We start from the raw sequence: 19,567 nt of genomic DNA on the forward strand, positions 1-19,567 counted from the left end.
GACGTGCTCTTTCCGATAACAAACAGCTGCAGCTTGCACAAGCCATCCATGTTTGCCACAAGCAGAATCGTCACACACACTTTGCTCATTTTCTATCGAGTGTTGTATTCGGCAGTATTTGCCAAAAGAGACCAGTCTCATCTACACTGAAGACTTTGGTGGGCGAAAAGTTCGCAGCAATCTTCGGCCACTCCCCTGAAAGCCACTGCTGCACCTCCTGGCTGCTGACAGCACCACTTTTGCCTGAAATGGCTTTTCTCACAATGCCGTAGCGGTTTTTAAACCATTGCGGCCACCCAGTGCCACCACAAAAGTTCTCTTCGCCAAGAACTGTGGCAAACCATTTGGCCTTCTCCATTAACATGGGACCATCCAGAGGGATGTTTTTTGTGCGGACTTGGAGAAACCGCGCATACAGCGCCTTCTCAACTTTGTCGAAAGCAGCAGGGCACACACGACATGCTCCCGAGCGATTTTGCTCACCTGCTTTGAGCGTGGTGACCTGCTTCTTTTTTAACAGTGTACTTAGAGTGCTCTGCGGAATGCCGAATGCATGTGCCACGGAGGACTTCTTTTCGTCATTCTCGACGCGCCGGATCACCTCAAGCTTTGTTGCGAAGTCCATATTCTTTATCTTTTTTACGTCCATAGGTGCCATGGCTCATTAGATGACAGCAGTCATGCATGCTACAGTTGGCACGTTGAAACAAAGAAACGCACAAGAGAAATGAGACAGGCCCTGCACTGGCCGATGGAGTTGACTGGCGTTGGTCGAGGAGTCAGGGAAGGAATGACAAAGGCACAAAGGGGAATGAAAGAGACAGGCGCAACCACCACCTGGCTCTTTCGAGTTCTCCCTCCCCAGTGAGCGGTTTTCTCTCTTTCGCGAGGAGGAACGGCTTGCAAACGTCGCCGTACGTTGTGTGACCGGAGATGCGAGGGTCTTTGGGGAAAGCGCACCTCCCAGGGGCCTGGCACAATGTTCGAAATATCGAACGGCCGGCGAAACTGAAGTTAGATATACTACACAACTGTCCTATACTTTTACATAGTATATTCAAGGGGATGACCTTTGTGTTCGATATAGCCAATAATTCGTAATACACGGGTTCAGTATATCCGGGTTTGACTGTATTCTTTAGTGATTCTTTGGTGTCATTGTTTTAAAATCGTATAACCTTTAGTACTGCCCTCTTCTGTTTGTAGACTCGTCAAGCTGCCTACAACCCCTTGATCTGTATTGTAACATGGGAGAACAAACTAATCCAATTGCTGCCTCTACCTGAGCAGACAATTCTCTCTGTGCAGTTGAAGCGGTCAGCCGGGTTACGCAACTTAGGCAACACGTGCTACATGAATGCCACCCTGCAGTGCCTGGCCAACACCATCCCGCTGGCACTTCACTTCCTGTCTGACCGGTACAAGGCTGACATCAGCAGGTGGGTGCAGCGCCAGGGGAAATCGGTGCTGTGCATGCTGCATCTCATGTTACACTGGCATGGTAACCAGCGGTGCATTGTTCACGTGTTGATTACAAGTCAAGCCTGAACAACTTGTATTGGTCGGTGCACTCATATCGCCTCACTCACGTCTGGGAGTGGACATGAGCGGATGGGAATGTGGGTAGCCATGAGTGAGAGTGGGGACGAGAATGGGGGAGAGAGAAAAAGGAATTTTAATCACAGGACAGGAGGAGAGGTGGTATGACTGAGTCCATGTGAATGTGAATACAGATGAGTGGCGAGTGGATGCAACAGCCAAGTTGTGGAAATATGGTACGGTCAGCTGCCCTCAGTCATCAGCTTCAGATGCAAGTTCATGATAGAATTCTACAAGTTGTCTGGTACAAGACAGACCTTTGCGGAACCCATGTGGTTCTTTTATTAATAAGTCGTTTTTTACCAAGTGATTCATTATAGCTGTGTACAAGATATGTTTGAAGATTTTGCATGAAATTGATGTTAGAGAAATGGGTCTGTAATTCGAGACGTCCTTTCTTGATCTGCCTTTATGAACTGGGACAACATGATATACCTTCCAGTCATCGGGTATCCAAAGATTTTGTATAAGTAAGATATAGATATTGTGAAATAGGATGCGCACAGTTCTTTAGTAAATGGGATGATATACCGGCTGAGGTAGGGGCGCGACTTCGGAGGTATCAGCGGCGAACATTTGTATGCCCCGACAATGACGGCCAAGTTTTCCTGTGCGCGCCGCATTCTTGGGGCAAAGCCATCCTCGAGCATTTGCTGGGGAAGCTGCTGAGAGCACACGTTTGGTGCACTCACTTTGCTGCCTGGAGCCGGAAGTCGAGCGGCAAGGCACAACGGATCTCCGTGTGCCGGCCGCAGAAGGTTGGGGAAACGAGTTGCGTACTTGAATAACGCCTGCGTGTAGCTGGCACGGAAGTTCGCCTTCCCGGCCGGCTGGACACAGAGTGACCCCACAGCCTATTGCAGCTTTTCCAACTACTAACCGAAGTGGTTCATGAACCCACATGTGGCGATAATATCTTAGTTTCCATCCTGACCACGTGTCTACTCGTGTGCTGGAGGAAATCTGCTTCAGCTTGCCTCATCCTCACAATGCTAAAGTAAGTAAACAGAGACTGGACTAGTATGCACGTGCAGACATGCCTAAAATGAATAGCATTCCAACAAGCTTTGCAGCTGATTTCCATTGCAAATGAAAATTGGTGTTTATTTCATGATAAACTAAAAGGACAAATGCATTCCAAAACTCGCAATACAAACTGCATTAATGATCCCTGGTTCACTAACGATTGCAAAAGGTATTTAAACAGAAAGAAGAGGCCATGTACAGGAGGGCTTCGAGAACTAATGCCCCACTCGACTGACATAAATACAACGCTTACTGCAAGCAAACTCGAAGAAGCGAAACAAAAATAATATAACAATGCACTTCTGAATCTCTCAAAAAGTGGTCCCAATCCTAAAAACATCGTTTCGCCAGCATTAACAGCAGCAGACGGCTCACCATTAGACTTGTGTGCCGAAATCTTCAACAAGTCTTTTAGTGACATACTATTCACAAATGAACTTCCTTTTGATAACTTACCACCTCTTTCTCCACCTGTCAACCGGTTTCAATTCGCACCTGTTACTATCACAACAGATGGCATTGCCCACGCCATTCGGAACTAAATAAAGCCCCAGGACCCAATGGGATCAGCACCGAAATTCTTAAACTAACATGCCACGAATCATCAGCTTTGCTCACACTAATATTTCAGCTACCTCTGGATACGGGACTCCTTCCGGCCAACTCGAAATAAGCACACATCATCCCTGCACATAAAGCATGTATAACACCGATCCAAACAACTACAGGCCTATCTCAATTACTTGTACGTGCTGCAAACTACTAGAGCATATCTTGTTTTCCCAGATCTTGAACCATTTGTATCTAGCTTCTCGAGAACCAACATGGATTCTGATGAAATTGATCATGCCAGTCCAAACTTTTTCTACTTGTGACTGACCTTCACCAAAGCCTGCATATGTCGCATTCCACAGACGCCATTTTCATTGACTTTTCAAAAGCTTTTGGCCATGTTGCTCACAAACGCTTATTACTAAAGGCCTGTAATTTACAGTTAGGCGATAAACAACTTCATGGATCGAGCAGTTTTCAACCGTCTTTACCAGTCGGTCAAAATTGAGAACTTTATTTCGAAACCCACTCGCTTAGCATCCGGAATCCCGCAGGGCTCAGTATTAGGGCCCTTGCTTTCTTTAGTTTATATAAACGGCATAGCCTCTAATATTACATCACCGATACGTCTTTTAGCAGATGACTGCATAATTTACAGACTAATAACTACTCTGACGGGATGTCCTAGCACTTCAGTCCGAGTTAGCAGAACTAACGGAATTGTGTTCATCATGGCAGATTGATATTAATATAAGTAAAACTAAACATATAAGTTTCTCCTGCGTAGCAGAAACGTCACAAAATAATTATAGATTAAATAATAACGGAATTCATTCTGTGCCATGTATCAAATATCGAGGAGTATTTCTCAGCCATAACCTGACCTGGGATGCTCACATAGAATACATGACTAACAAAAGTTTTAAAAAAATTGGTCTTTTGAAATGCCATTTATCCCTCGTGAACGCTGAAACAAGACACAGCGATTATATCACGCTGATCAGGCCAGCTGTTGAATACGCCTCTATTATATGGCATCTTTCTGACTTGATTCTTATGAATGCCCTGGAAGCAGTGCAAAATAAAGCAGCCAGATTCATACTGTCATCTTCCTCACGTCACCAAAGCATATCAGCACTGAAGCACACCCTGTATCTTCAACGTCTTGTTACGCGTAGAAAGTTTGCTCAGTTGTCATTCTTTTACACGTTATACGATAGTGTATCTTTGGTTACAGGCGCGAAAACAGACACAACACAAGGCAGAAAGACAGGGCGGAGCGCCACTCACAACTGATTTATTTGAAGGCAACACGGACAAATATTGCAAAGAAAGGAAGCATGTGCGTCAGCGACAAGTCCATATCTTTGTATAAGGCAGACAACAATTTTTTCACTCCTTCGCTATCTTATCAACCTTGAAGATGATAGCATTCCTTGCATGTACGATGGCATATATTTGTCCGTGTTGCCTTCAAATAAATCAGTTGTGAGTGGCGCTCCGTCCCGTCTTTCTGCCTTGTGTTGTGTCTGTTTTCGCGCCTGTAACCAAAGATGTACAGTTACCAACGTGCCCAGCAAGACGTTCTTTTATGCCATAGTGACCAGCCATTCTCCGAAATCATCTTTCCTGCGCCCCATTGTTCAGCTCGCCTGGATCGTGCGCATAAAGTCCGCTCAATCTTCGCTTGCACGCTAAAATATCAGAAGTCGCCACTGGTATTGGCAATAAATGAGTGGAACGCACTGCCATCTAGCATAGTCGGCCATACTGAATCATCGCCTTTTCAAGCAGCTTTAGTAACACTGTTGAACACACATACAGTGCTTGACTTCTGTGTAAGTTATGAATGCTCTTACATTTTGCCGGCACCCTTTTGCTTTGCTTACGTTCTGTTATTCCTGTGCTGTGCTGAAGAATGCCTGGGCTTGTTTTGTGTACCAACATGTTTTCACAGTTCCTGGATCTTCTGTTATGCCAAAATGTTGACCCAACTTTGCGTGCTGCACATTTTGTATCATTTGTTATCGGTTGCTGCTTCTTTGACACATTCCCTCCTATGTAATGCCCAGTTCTGGGTGTAGTGGCTGTGCGCATACTGATAGCGACACGCGCGCTGCTCAGATGCACCTTTTTGGCAAGGGTTTATACACCGCGGTGTCGAGCGCCATCGGAGCTCTTCATCCTAGCTTGCCGCTGACGGCGACCCAGCTCTGCTGGCACTCGCCAGTAACATTGTTAGATGGAATAAAGAAATTCTATCATTCACTGCAACTTTGTGGTTCTTTCTTGCACGGAAGAACACCACACTGGGCGTTTAGGGTAAATAAATAAGTTGTAACGACGAAGAAGTGCCCTCACGGCAGCGAGACTGCTCTCGGTGAGCGCGTGCTTTGGACTGGTGCTGCTGGAACCACTGACTGTCTGTGAACGCCGTTCTGCACTTAATGCTTTGTGTCATGCTGTGCTCTGTGCTTTGTGCCCGAAAAACTCATTGCAAAATAAATCAATTCGTATGGGTGCTGAGCCTACTTTTCACCTCGTAAGTTTTACCCCAGTCGTCCCAGCTGGCGACACAAGCACCACTGCGTCTTGCTTACCTCACAGATCGGTACTTTGGCAAAGTGGAGTTTTGGGCCAGTTGGTGACTCATGATTTGCAGGTGAGCTTAGCGTGAGACAAACGAGGGACACAGGGCGAGCGCTGTGTCCCTCTCTTGCCCTCATTTGTTTCATGCTAAGCCCACCTGCAAATCACAGATCGGTGTTGGTGGCCCACAGTGGTGCAAGAATTTTTTATTTGCAGCGGAGCGTGTGAGCTGTCGTCTGTACAACTGTCAACCAAAGATGAAGCCATAAGCCGCATTCCTTTCCTTTACAAGCACATGTGCCTGTGCTCAGCCAGTGCCTCAGCTCAGCCAGATATCGAATGTTTGGGAAGTGCATTTAAAGCCACCTTTTGTTTCTTGAAGTTGTTGTTCTGGTGATATGTACGAATGTTCAATTGGCCCACGGGATTTCACAAACGAGGCCTGGGAAAAGTTCTCAGCGGCAAATACTGTGCCCGGCAGGTTAAAAACTCTGTGCCAGCAAGCTTTGTATGAAGCAGCGGCTGTGGTGAACAGTCATGCCCCTTGCTGCTGCAGGGACACTCACAGGGGCGGTGAGACGGCTCATGAGTTCAAGAACCTGCTTGCCCAAATGTACTACAACGACAAGAGCGTCTCGCCCAAAGGATTCAAGGTAGGTGCTTCCAACTTTCGTTTCATTTCATTACATGAAAGGCCCTAGTGCAAGCATTGTATTGCATTGTTATGTTTTAGAAGTGTTTGCATGAGGTTCCATGGAGCAAAAAGCAGGGACAAGACAGAGCACAGGCACTAACATCCACTGATTGGTGCTCAGAGGGTTTATGAAGGTACAATCAAGAAGCACAAGACAAAACTAAACTAATCGCAACGAAGAGAAAATATAAAATCATGTAAGCACGTTTCACAAGTTCGCACAGTGCCGTGCATTTAAGGAGGCAATGTCTTTTGTCGGTAGTGGTAAGGGTGGACTGCTAACAGAATTTTACGGCTGTGCGAATATTCGAAATTTCGAATACGAATCGAATATGCTTCGTATTTGGTTCATATTCGTATTAGAGAAATGATATTCGTGAATTTCCCAGTATTCTAAAATTTCCAAACACTCGGCAGCAATTGTATACCACGCCGACTTTCGTAAATCTGATTGTTGGAAAAGCACAATATCTGGGAAAATTATCTGAATATAAAGATTAAAGTTCCAGGAAAACAATACAAAGGCCCTGTTCTCTTTCTTCTTCATCGTTTATTGCGTGGACCGATCGCATTCCGATGGCGCTAGGCTTGACCTTGTGCGCAATTCCGCAAGTGGGCTTTCCCGCATACCACGCGTGCTGCGAGCAAGATGGGGACGACCCGCTTCTAACAATTGCAACGTGAAAGCGCGTTTATTTTTTTATCCTTCCGTAATATGCTATCTAATTAATGCCCACACCCATGGCATTCGTTCTGTCACCTTAACTCTCTTAGCGTGACCACCGCCATCTTGTTTTGGTCAACTAGCTATGCGGGAAAGCCTACTTGCGGAATTTCGTGTGAGGCTCCTAAAGGGGCGAGTCGAGGTGTCACAAAAGGGCAAGCGATCCTGTAAAAATCCCGCGTATTGCATGGTGCACTGTAACCCATGCACCTCTTAAGTGGGCCTAACGGCAGGCGTGACAATGTTCGGAGGGCCCCTGTCACTAGGTCAAAAAAAAAATCTGGCCGTGTAGTTTTGGTGTCTGAGCTTTGCCACTCGCCCGTGGCAATGGCAACTGCCGGCCCGCGCATTCACCAGTTGTCCAGTCTCAGCAGTGCCGCTTTCGGACGCTGACTGACTCGTCGCTGGTGATTTTTTCTTTCCCCTTTTTAGAAGCAGTCTCGCCATTCCGACCTCAATGTGCGTTCCCATCTCGCTTACGTTCGGGATGTTTTCCAGCACGCTGAAACTCGGTGCTTGGCACAGGATTACAGGTGTTTGCATGATAGATCCGCCTCATAAGACTACCAACCCGCCGCGGTGGCTCAGTAGTTACGGCGCTCGGCTGCTGACCCGAAGCACGCGGGTTCGATCCCAGCCGCGGCGGCGGAATTTCTATGAGGGCGAAATTCTAGAGGCCCGTGTACTGTGCGATGTCAGTGCACGTTAAAGAACTCCAGGTGGTCGAAATTTCCGGAGCCCTTCACTACAGCATCCCTCATAGCCTGAGTCGCTTTGGGACGTTAAACCCCCATAAACCATAAACCAAACCATAAGACTACCACATTTACGGCAGTTTTTTTCGGGGCCGAGGGGCATTTTATAAATCGACCTTCGAATAACCTGGGCATTTCTGTCGGTTCCTTCAACTCCGAATTAATGAGGTTTTACTAGCCATCGTGTTATTTTTGTTTCCAGTCTTGTCATGTTATGGGTGTCATTTTGCCTGACCACATTACAGGTTGGATACTGTAATGCTGTTCAGTTAAGTAGTACGCATTTCTGCGCACATCGTTTTTTTTTTTATACAGTGCTCAGGCAGTGTAGCTTTGTTTATTCCAGTTGCAAAAGCCATACACTATTTTGAAAAAAAAATTTGAGCAGCAATGTTTGCTTGTTTATCTTTTCTGAATTTATTTTTTGTGTTGACCAGATATTCGATTCGATATTCGAAGCCATTTTTTCTTCATATTCGTATTCGATTCACATTCGAAAATTTCATATTTTCACACCCTTAAAAATTTTCAATCCCAACCTTTTCCATAGCAGAGGCTTCAATTATCTCCCTTGTTCTTTTATCTTCATTTTTGCCTCTCACTATATCATCATGACAAAATGTAATGGAAGTTTCCCCACCCCTTGTGTAAACCCCGAAAGGTGCCTTTAAGGTAAATAAATGAAATGAAATGAATTCCTCAAAGCTAGGTTTGCACTTATGAAAACGGCTGTGACGTGCCAAATGTCTGGATTACCCATTCCTAACATTCGTGCTGTGCTAGCCTAAGCATTCAGCCCTGACAGCACTCATCAGGGTCATTGTTCGATTCGGCACCAGAACCCATTTGTACCGTGCACTGACAACATTGTGTACAAGACACCGCTTTCATGCGGCGGCCATCGTACATTGACCAAACGGGGGATTGCCTAAATGAATTTTAGGCGAGCACAATGGGAACATTCAGGTTGGGGGGTGTGGACATTTGGCATGTCATAGCTGCTTTCATGAGTGCAAGCCTAGCTTTCAGGAATACCTACTGATCGGGAAAAATGGAGATAAAAGAACAAGAGAGATAATTGAAGCCTTTGCAGTGCAAAGGCTGGGACTCAGAATTGTGTAAGCAGTCTACCCTTATCACTATCAACAAAAAACATTGCCTTCTGTGCAAACTTGTGAAAAGTGCTTACATGTTTGTGGGTTTTCTTTTGGTTGCAATTTGTTTACTTTTTTTTCAGGGAAAAGACTGATTGGAAAATGCGACAGTGCGTGAGAGTGGACGGGCAACACTGGTGCAGAGTGGGGAAGGCTAGAAGGTGCATAGGGCTGCTAGAAATTTCATGGAAGAAAGATAGGCTGGAAATGCAATGACAGAGTGATAAGGGACATAAAGGCGGAAACGCTACGATGCATGAATGAACCTGGCAGCTGCGTCGTTCCGTGATGTTTGGGACCTACGGGGTTCTGTCTTTCTCCCAAGCCGTGCGCGAGGGATAATGAACCTGGACTGCAGTCGCTGTGCCAGCTGGGTGGGGCCCAGTTGGATGCCTGCTCCACCCCAATGGCCGGTTGTGTCCTCTCCACGGCACATTTCCTTCTCTCTTCTTGAAGCAGCACTGCGCTGGGCAAAGCCAATTTCGGCAGGAATTGCCGGTTGACCTTACCATGTTTGCTGCACCATGGTGCCACACCACTTGACCTTTGACATTTCGATTCACCAGTCGAGGACGGTAGAATAGGCGGCTGCAGCGTTCATTGGGTGTCCTTTTATCAACCATCAACTGCCACCAGCCAGGGCAACAGGGTGGGCGCACTGCCCATCCTGTGTGCGGAACGCACTCAACGTTACACATGCCAAGCCGCATCTGCAGCACTGCACAGCTTTCACTCTCTAACCAGGTTCAGCAGTAGTTAAACCACAGCAAATTTTTTATTTCAGACATGCATAGCAAAAGGCCCGTAAAGTGCCTGACTAGGCTATGCCACCCTAGGACAAGGGAAAAACTACTTTGGGCACTAGCAATGCTAAAGCAATTTCAGACCAACTGCAATAAATTGGCAGTAAACACACAAATCTTTTTTTATGAAATGTAAACACCGAGAGTTGGTTCAGGGCTTAGTTCTCATGTATTCTGCTCCGATAAATAATAGTGTTCTGACTTCAGTAGTACCCTGATTATGCAGCGTTCATGCGCTCCAACCCGCATTTTACGATGAAATGGTGTAGGCCCAGCGAATCTTCCCTAGAGATAATGCATTAAAAGCCTCAGTTATACAACAACTATTCACACCCCACTTCATATGGGAAGCGTCCAGGATGCGTGACGCTGGCGGAGCACTTTATTGGCTTACATTATGTTGAGCAGGTTGGTTCCAGATCAGAATCGAGACAGAGACATGTGCGCAACGATGCGATCGAGTGTACAATGGCCTGTAATGACGGTTCTGCCGACAGCTCGGTCTATGTGCTTGCAACTTGTGCCGTCCTTGCGAAGCAGCTCTCCTGGCCCCCACGTGCTTCGCTAAGACGTCAGGCAAATCAGCTGTGCGTTCATACTACCATGAAAAGGTGCTAACAGGAACAGTGATTTCCGTGATCGGCGGCGGCTAGTTCGAAAAAGTTTTCCGCTGCGGCTTCAGTGCGAAGCGTTTCGAGCCAGGAGCGAGCGGCACATTGCTGCTGAAAGCGAGCCGAGCAGGCAAACATTGCGTTTCCTTTATGATGTGAACTCCTAGCACTGACTTCACTGTTGCCACTGAGTGACAGCGGTTCTATACAAGTTTAAACAGAAAGACGTGTACTGCACACTGCAAAACACCTTCGAATGGGCAGCTATTTTTCTGGTGCGTCGTCCAAATCATTGTTTTCAAGGCGCTTGTGACGTGTACTTAACGCGCAGAGATGGGAGCACATGTACATCTTATCTAAAGGTGCCCCTTCGACACCGAAAAGCCTGGGTGTGCGCAGTCTCAGAGGTAATCCTTGCAGACGAAAGTGGGCTGTTATTCAATGCACGGGGAAAGGAACTTAATGAATTTTTGAAAGCCAGAGTAGTGAACGCATTTTTTTACAGGAATGCGTTCCTTTGTGCGAGATTTTTCAGTGATATATAACCCAGATCGTGCACCGGTTTCACGCTCTCCCGTCCACATCTGTGTCGTCCGTGTCCATTTTGCGCTATGTTTTCAAAAAGCTGTTACCAACTAGCCCAAATCAAGCTACTGTTGCAACAAACTCTCTTAAAAGTCTTATAATCATAGTTCTACTGTAGTATTTATATATCAGGCTACTCATTGAACAGTTCAGGTACTAATGAAGACAACCTCTGTAAACTGTAATTTATGCATGATGTCATCTTAACTAATAAGCTCTGTCATGGTTACTGCTTAACTTGATAGTTTTCCTGAAACTTCATTCTGTTTGCTCAGTATTGGCATAGGACATCCAGAGATAGTTTTTGTTTAAGTAGTTATTTCATCTGAACTATGCTATAAGTGGTTAAATACAAAGCAGTTCTTTCAGTGTAGGGCATGTTTCCAGTTGCTTGTATAACTTGCCTTTGTAACGATAATTACGGTTTGTCTTGGTTGTCGTTGACCACACCAGAGAGCAGTACACGAGATGTGAATAAACAAGCGCATGCTAGATTTTATGTTTAGCATAAGACAGGAGGAGTGACCTTAGTTTCTTTAGCATGCCAATTGCTCTAAGCACGACATGGGGTGACCATGGAAAGTTTTCTTCCAACACAACGCCTAAAAGTCGGATCATGGATGAATGCTGGATTGGGGCTCTCTGAAAGCCGAAACTAAGGCTGTTACATTAGTTGGATCTTTCGGCTTAGCAGCAAATATTTTGTTTGTTTTTTTATCCAGTTGCATTTCATTTTCTTTCAACCACATATTCAGGCTTTCTAGCCATTTATTTGCTTCTGTGCATATTTCATGCGTGTTAACTCCTGAGAAAGACGCATTTGTATCATCTGCATATAGCACCATTTCTTTTTACGTGCTTGCATGTGATTACGTATCATTACGTGATTAGCAGTATCATTTATGTTCAATAAATGCAAGAAAGGTACTCCATATTTAATAGTTTCCATCTCTGATTCTACTTTATTAAGCCGTATATGCTGGAAATTCAAAATTAAAATATTTTTCGAGACGAAGCATTTGTTTCACTTCACAATTGAGCACCACCCTTTTAGTGGTGGAAATATTTTTGACTGCCCTACAGTGTAGGATTCTAAAAAATTTTGCTACCTGTTCCGTGTAGTAAAACATTTTTCACTGACTTTAAAATCGCATTTTTCATCGGTGGTTTTCTTATGGCAATGATCAAGAATTATTTTTTTTTATTGCAGGTGTAGTCGATGGGGTCAAATTTAAAAAATAGCACCCATTGAAGACTGGCAGATCTTTCTGAATGCACACAACACAACCCTTGCACAGGAAACGTTTAGACCCTCTTGAACATATGCTAGCAGGCGCAAACATTTGCACAATAAAACTTTAGAGTTATTGTGCAAAAAAGTGGTGTCTTACATTTAGGGTGCTAGGCGTATATGGGCTAATTACTGTGAACTGTGATCTGCAAGTTAAAGAGCTTTTAATTAGAGAAAGTGCTCAGCTACCATAAAAGGGAAGTTTGTGGAAAAAGAATTGGTGCTGCGCTCAGTGAAATTCCTTTCTGAAGTCTAAAAAGATACTAGGTGTGAACAGTTTATTTGCTATGCTGTAGATAATTTCTTCTTTAATTCCAAGAAGGGCTCTTTCCACCCAATTACTTTTATCGAATCTTTATTGCTCCTTCATGATTATGTTGTAAGCATTTAGAATGCTTGTTGTTCTTTTGTTTCTTAGTTGTGTGTTCTGCTATCTTTGAGAATACAGAGAGGATAGAAATCGGTCTATAGCTATTTAAATCGTCAGGAGATCCCCTTTTATAAATGGCGGAAACTTTTGCTAGCTTCATTTTGCTTGGAAACTCGCCTGTTGTCATAATACGGTTACAAATGTATGCCAGTGGGATACCATCATCATCATCAGCCTTACTACACCCACTGCAGGGCAAAGGCCTCTCCCATGTCTCTCCAATTTACCCTGTCCTTTGCCAGCTGCATCCATCATTTGCTTGCAAACTTCTTAATCTCATCCGCCCACCTAACCTTCTGCCGCCCCCTGCTGCGCTTACTTTCTCTTGGAATCCACTCCGTTACTCTTAAGGACCAGCGGTTATCTTGCCTTCGCATTACATGCCCTGCCCAAGCCCATTTCTTTCTCTTCATTTCGACTAGGATGTCATTAACCCGTGTTTGTTCCCTCACCCACTCTGCCCGCTTCCGGTCTCTTAACGGTACACCTATCATTTTTCTTTCCATCGCTCGCTGCGTTGTCCTTAACTTAAGCTGAACTCTTTTCGTTAGCCTCCACGTTTCTGCCCCATAGGTGAGTACCGGTAAAATTAAGTGCTTTGTACACTTTCCTCTTGAGGGAAATTGGTAAACTGCCACTCATGATCTGAGAGAACCTGCCACATGCGTTCCACCCCATTCTTATCCTTCTAGTTATCTCCCTCTCATGATCAGGATCAGCTGTCACTACCTGCCCTAAGTAGACGTATTCCGTCACAATTTCTAGGCTCTCGCTGCCAATTGTGAACCGTTGTTCCCTTGCTAGGCTGTTGAACATTACCTTGGTTTTCTGCATGTTAACTTTTAGACCCATCGTTCTGCTCTGCCTGTCTAACTCATTGATCATGATTTGCAGTTCGCCTCCTGAGTGACTCAGCAAGGCAATGTCATCAGCAAATCGCAGATTATTTAGGTATTCTTCATTTATTCTTATTCCCAACTGTTCCCAATTCAGGCCTCAGAATACCTCCTGTAAACATGCGGTGAACAGCATTGGCGAGATCGTGTCTCCTTGCCTGATGCCCTTCCTTATTGGAATTTTATTGCTGACTTTATGGAGGACTATAGTAGCTGTGCAGTTGCTATATATATCTTCCAGTATTTCGACATAAGGCTCTTCTACACCCTTATTACGCAATGCCTCTATAACTGCTGAGGTTTCCACTGAGTCGAATGCTTTCTCATAATCAATGAAGGCTATATATAGAGGTTGGTTATATTCTGCGCATTTCTCTGTCATCTGAATGATAGTGTGAGTATGATCTATTGTGGAATATCCTTTACGAAAGCCTGCCTGATCATTTGGCTGATTAAAGTCCAACGTTGCCCTTACTCTATTAGCAATTACCTTAGTAAATACTTTGTAGGCAACGGATAGTAAGCTGATCGGCCTGTAGTTTTTCAAGTCCTTGGCGTCTCCCTTCTTATGAATTAAGATAATGTTTGCATTCTTCCAAGCTTCTGGTACAGTCGAGGTCAGAAGGCATTGCGTATACCACTCATCGTTTATAGCGGTTTTAGCTCGACTTCGTCGGGGCCACAGACACAATTACATTGGTCTGTGGGAGGCAGTTTTCAGCTATGTAATTCTCAGTTTCTGAAAAATTAATCTTTTGGTCAGTGGATTTTTGTTTCCTATTTCCTTGAATGTCTCCCACATGACTCCCAGCATCACATGACATGAGTTCCCGGCAGTGCTAAGAAATTTATCTATGAACAGTTAAACCTTGATTTAACCAAGTCGATAAAATCAGCAGTTTACTTCATAATATTGAAATTTTGCAACATCAAAATTCGCCTCCTAGCATGCTTAGAAGCCGCCAAAAACGTGCTGCGGATAACTCACAGAATAAGCCTTTATTTGCAGTTAAAATGCTCCTTCTGCCCTTTGTTTGCTAGCAGTTACGCGCATCTTGTTTTGTGAGCCGCCCCAACACATCTATTGTGCCAACCGTGCATCGTATAAAGTTGGGCTTGTTTGGTTGTCATCACCCACCTGTAAGTGCTCCGAGCACACCGCAGACACGACATTGCGTTCCACTACTGTCACCGCTGTGACCGCATTTCCCTTACTCTTCTTTCTTTCTTCATGTCGGCGAGAACGAGGAGAGGGTCCTCCAGTCGCCAACCAGTGAAATGAAATCAGGCCAACCCGCTCCTCGTTTTCTGCCTTAAGCGTGAGTGTGTTTCTTTTTTCACATGAGAGGCGAGGTTGTCAGGTGTGAAGCGCGTGACCGGGTTCGCAGCTGACGGGTGTGGAAACGGCACTCACCTTCCAGTCCTTTTACCAAGCTTTGGGCATCTATAAACGCAATAAACGCGCCGCGCCGCCTTCAAGCATAAGCAGCGCATCACATTTGATGCCGATTCGCCGATTCTGAGTGGGATAGCGAGAGCCATGCGCTGGCCTGGCAAGCTACCAAGGCTGCGCAGGCAAGCCTCGCCCGCACCGCCCCTTAAGGTGCGGCCGGCGGCCTACTCATTACTGTGATCATCGTCGTGTCTATGCCTGCCATGCAGTCTGTATGCAAGTGCAGTACAGCGCGCATATTGCGTACGCGCTCCGCTGGACCACTTGCGCCCGCCATGCTATTTTTCCGCAGCTTCGTTTCCAGCCAGGACTGACGTTTCATTGCATTGAAAGTGTGCCAAAATTTACTTGGCTGTATTGAGGCTCAAAATATATGGTGTTCTGTGGATTTGAAGTTATGAAAACTGCAATACTTGGTTACATCGAAGTTCGTTACATCAAGGCTTAACTATACAGTTCAGATCCAGCTCTCTTGATGTCCTTATTCAGTTTCATCTCTGGTGTTTAAGAAAACGCTGCGGCTATGAAAGGTGCAAGGAGACGAATTGCATGCCAGAGTAGGCAGCTGTGGGCCGTGTGATCTCCATTGGCTTTGCATTTGTAGCGCTGCACATTTACTGCTTGGAGCTGCACATGCACCGCCATTATGCAGGGAACCACACAGCAGCAAGGGGCATGCCAACTTTCAGGGAACTTTTCTCTGGTCAGCGAAGGCACATTGCAACCTGTGTGGAGTTTCTTTAGGACAAAATCTGCGCATGATTTTTGCACCCCCTTTTGGAAGGCTTGATTTGTACAAAGAAAAGTGCACAAATTATGCGTGTAAGTAGAGTAGATGCGGGCATTGGGTATACAGCATAAGTCGGCTTAAAGCCACAGACTCCTTCCTTAATGATGTGCTTTTTTAGCTGAGGGCACATGTCTGGTGGCAGGTGACAGTGGCCACCATCGCAGAGAAGAATGTTGTGTAAATTCCCTGGTGGCCGTGGTGGCATGCCTTCAAGCGGCGTTCTTTGCTCCCTCTCTGTGCTCCATTTCATGCAGAGCAGGCAATGCTGCCAAAGCTAGCACACCTGTTCGCGCAGGCCAAGTCCACGCCCGAAAAGTAGTTCGCCATACAACTAAAGTGAACACAAGCATATTTCATTGCGACCTGGTTTTACCAGTAGAGTTTCTACATATTATCTAGAGGGAAAGCTGGCACCACCGTCTATGCAAGTTTCCGAAGGAGCCAGGAAAGAGCGCTTCATCCACCGTGGGGATGCCAGGAAGACGGTTAGGCGTACTTGACTTGGCCCTAATACATGACTACGACTGTAGAAATACAAATTTTTGCAAATTATATGTTGCAAGGAAGCATTGTTTTGCAATTAGTATGTCCTGTAATGAAATATGGTATTTTTATATCGCAATAAATGAGCAGAAAAGCAGGCAAGCACTGAAGTTGCCCATGGCGAGAAAGGGCTTCATGCCACCAAACTTAGCCAACTGTGGAAAATAATTTTTTTCTTTTAACAGGCACGCATTTTAGAGCAAATGCTTTTGCAAAGAAAAAATCGCTAAGTCTTAAAATACCACTTTTAGAAGCCTTTTTTATTTACATTGCAGAAAAACGTTTCATTGGCGTACTCTCCTATTACGGAACGCGCCCTATGTCCATGTATAGGATATGTTCGTGCCCACGAGAAACTTGCCCAAGCCCCCGTTTTCTCTTAGTGACTAGTTTTCATGCACTAAGTGTCGGCTCTTGCCATGTCGTAGGGCGGCGCTTGTAGATTTTGCCAAGAAAAACGTCAGTTAGGAAGCGCGGACCTGTCCTACCACAAGCAAGCCATGGCCGTGTTCATGCTGACGAGTGCAACAAGCGGGTTATTAATTGACGAAATGGAAGTCGTTCCTGCGTGCCGTGTGCGGCCGGTCTTCGAGATGAACCAGACGCAGTCCTCGGCAAGTGTGGCTAACACTAGTTCCGCTTTTTAGCTATGCCTCCGACACTCTGTCCAGCAGGCTGCCGACTTCTCAGCTCACGCACAACAAACTTGTTCCCTTCTTTCACATTTCAGTAATACTATCGAGTTGCTAGGGCGAATTGCTCTTACTCAATATGCGCCCAAGAAGTAGTTCACACTCACTGAAAATTTTAGCCAGAGGGTGCAAACACTGAGCGCCTCATAGCTTCGACCGTGATCTTCAGTGCTACCACATCGTTTTATACCATTCTTTGTTTTCATCCAAGCACTGTTCAGTTTCACGAAGAGTGATTCACACATAGCAGAGTAGTGCAGTTTTGTAGATGCACTACTTCCGCAGCCTCCACAGCATTGCCTGCCATGTATGAAACAGAGTGTGGTGCAGTGGCTGCCTGGTAGGAAATTTTGTCTCGCTGAGGTGGCCTAAGACAACCGCGTAAAGTCCAGTTGAGCCGAAAAAGCAACACCGTTCCATCGGCGGCGTTGTGAGACAAAACTTGCATCACACACGACTCACATGAAACGTGATAATACACATGGATCTGGGAAATGAAAGTGATTAAAAAATACGACATGTAATGTGAAAAAAGGTCAGTGCATGTCTCAAATTATGCAACTTAGAGGCACCCTGAAGTGATTTCGATGGGCATATTCCAGTGCAACACATTTGTAGAGCTGGTTTCGTGGGTATTCGAGTCAAATTTGAAAGGGTCTTATAATTCAGAAAATATTCTTAAAAATCGCTGCGCTTAGTACCTCGCAACCGGTTTGGGCGACACATCTCACAACGTGTCCCCTGCCCCAATGACGTCAGTGAGCAGAAGAGCCAGCCTTCAAGCTCGCCTCTTCTGCCCACTTACGTCATCGGAGTAGGGGACGCACAATGGAGTGTGTTGCCCGAATCGGCTGCAAGCTACTGCAAGCAAAGATTCTGAACAATTATTTCTAAGTTATAGGACCCTTTCAAATTTGACTCGAATACCCATGAAACCAGCTCTACAAATGTGCTGCACTGGAATATGCCCATCGAAATCACTTCAGGGTCTTTAAAAAAGCCACAAAACTTGTATTTAAAGGGATGCTAAAGAATCCAAGTGTTTCTGAAACAGTGGCAAACCGTGCGTTTGATGGCACAGACAAATTTGTGTAGATGATTTCGCTTACCGCATCACATTCCTTGTGCTAAGTAATCATGAATGGTGAGAAAGGTAGTCTTGCTTATTTAGTATCGCAGTGTGCACTGTCTAAAAGCCATGCCCGCAGGAACTTGACTTTTGGAAGAATTTCTTTAGTGGTTTTCTTTGGAGGTGTAAATGTATTAAAGAAAAAGGAATGTGGTCACTGACCATGTCATGAAATTCAAAGACGTTTCGGAACCTGGTACGGATTCCTTGGTCACTCTTGATCACTCTTGAGTGATCAAGGAACCCGTACCAGGTTCCGAAACGTCTTTGAATTTCATGACATGGTCAGTGACCGCATTCCTTTTTCTTTAATACAATGCCTGACCAGACGAACTTTCGTCGAACCATTGATTAGGTGTAAATGTGTGTGGAGGTAGTCTACAAGGGTAGACGTGCGAGCTAGTTGGTAGTTCATACTTGGTTTAGACAGCGCAAAACACGCTGACGTAGAAGGGACACACAAGACACACACAGCGCTGTGTGTCCCTTCTGCGTCCGCGTCTTTTGCACTGTCTATACCAAGTGGAGGTAGTGTTCTTGAGGAAATTCAGTTAGTAGAGAAAATATTTTGTGCATTCTAATGGAAGTAGCGTTTTCATAAAATTATTAGCTCATAGAACAGCTCTTTGTCATTCTGTTACAGAATCTGGATGGTTCTCAAGACTGCGTTGTCACGGAGGTATTTGCTTTCCGTGTCACACGTGATACCACATGCAGTTCATAATTTCAGGTGGAGTTGGGTAATTTTGCTTGCATTCGGATGATTATGTGCCCTTCTTAATTAGCTACTCTGCCTAATTAAAGTGGTGATAGGACACCAGTAGAATTTAGAGGGGCAAGAGAGAGTCAGGTCCATTCGGCAGGTGGCGTGAGGAGCACCATTGGTAGAGACAGAGATAGGAAATGATGCGTGAAGGCAGAAAGAAAGCAGTGATCAGGCTGTTCTTGAAGTGCAAAGTAGCTTGCAAAACTTGTATTCAAAGGGATGCTAAAGAATCTGAGTGTTTCTGAAGCAGGGGCAAACCGTGCGTTCAATGGCACAGACAAATTTGTGTAGGTGCCGCAAGAAAACACACCATCTATTAACACTGAGCAACAGTATGCGATGATAGAAAGCGAGCTGCAAGATGGCCCCACTGCCAGCTTTTGAAGGGCGCTGAGACAAGAGGCCTTTTGTTCGCCACCGCCCTTCAGTAATCGCGCGATTGGTGTTGACTTGGATGATCACTGGTACTGTGAGCTGCCTTAGGG

General features: G+C 45.3%; 1 protein-coding gene across 7 annotated transcripts in view; it reads left to right on the forward strand.

The window, feature by feature from the left end:
- The window catches only part of LOC144094162 (ubiquitin carboxyl-terminal hydrolase 8-like), a 402,680-nt gene that overhangs the window by 313,570 nt on the left and 69,543 nt on the right, over positions 1-19,567 (forward strand). For all 7 annotated transcript variants that reach the window (XM_077628075.1, XM_077628078.1, XM_077628079.1 and 4 more), the window contains 2 exons: positions 1,309-1,439; positions 6,323-6,419. In XM_077628075.1, the coding sequence (XP_077484201.1) occupies positions 1,309-1,439; positions 6,323-6,419 (228 nt within the window). The remainder of the gene's footprint in view (positions 1-1,308; positions 1,440-6,322; positions 6,420-19,567) is intronic.

The sequence above is a fragment of the Amblyomma americanum genome, chromosome 6, assembly GCF_052857255.1.
Source record: "Amblyomma americanum isolate KBUSLIRL-KWMA chromosome 6, ASM5285725v1, whole genome shotgun sequence".
In the NCBI taxonomy this organism is placed as follows: domain Eukaryota; kingdom Metazoa; phylum Arthropoda; class Arachnida; order Ixodida; family Ixodidae; genus Amblyomma; species Amblyomma americanum.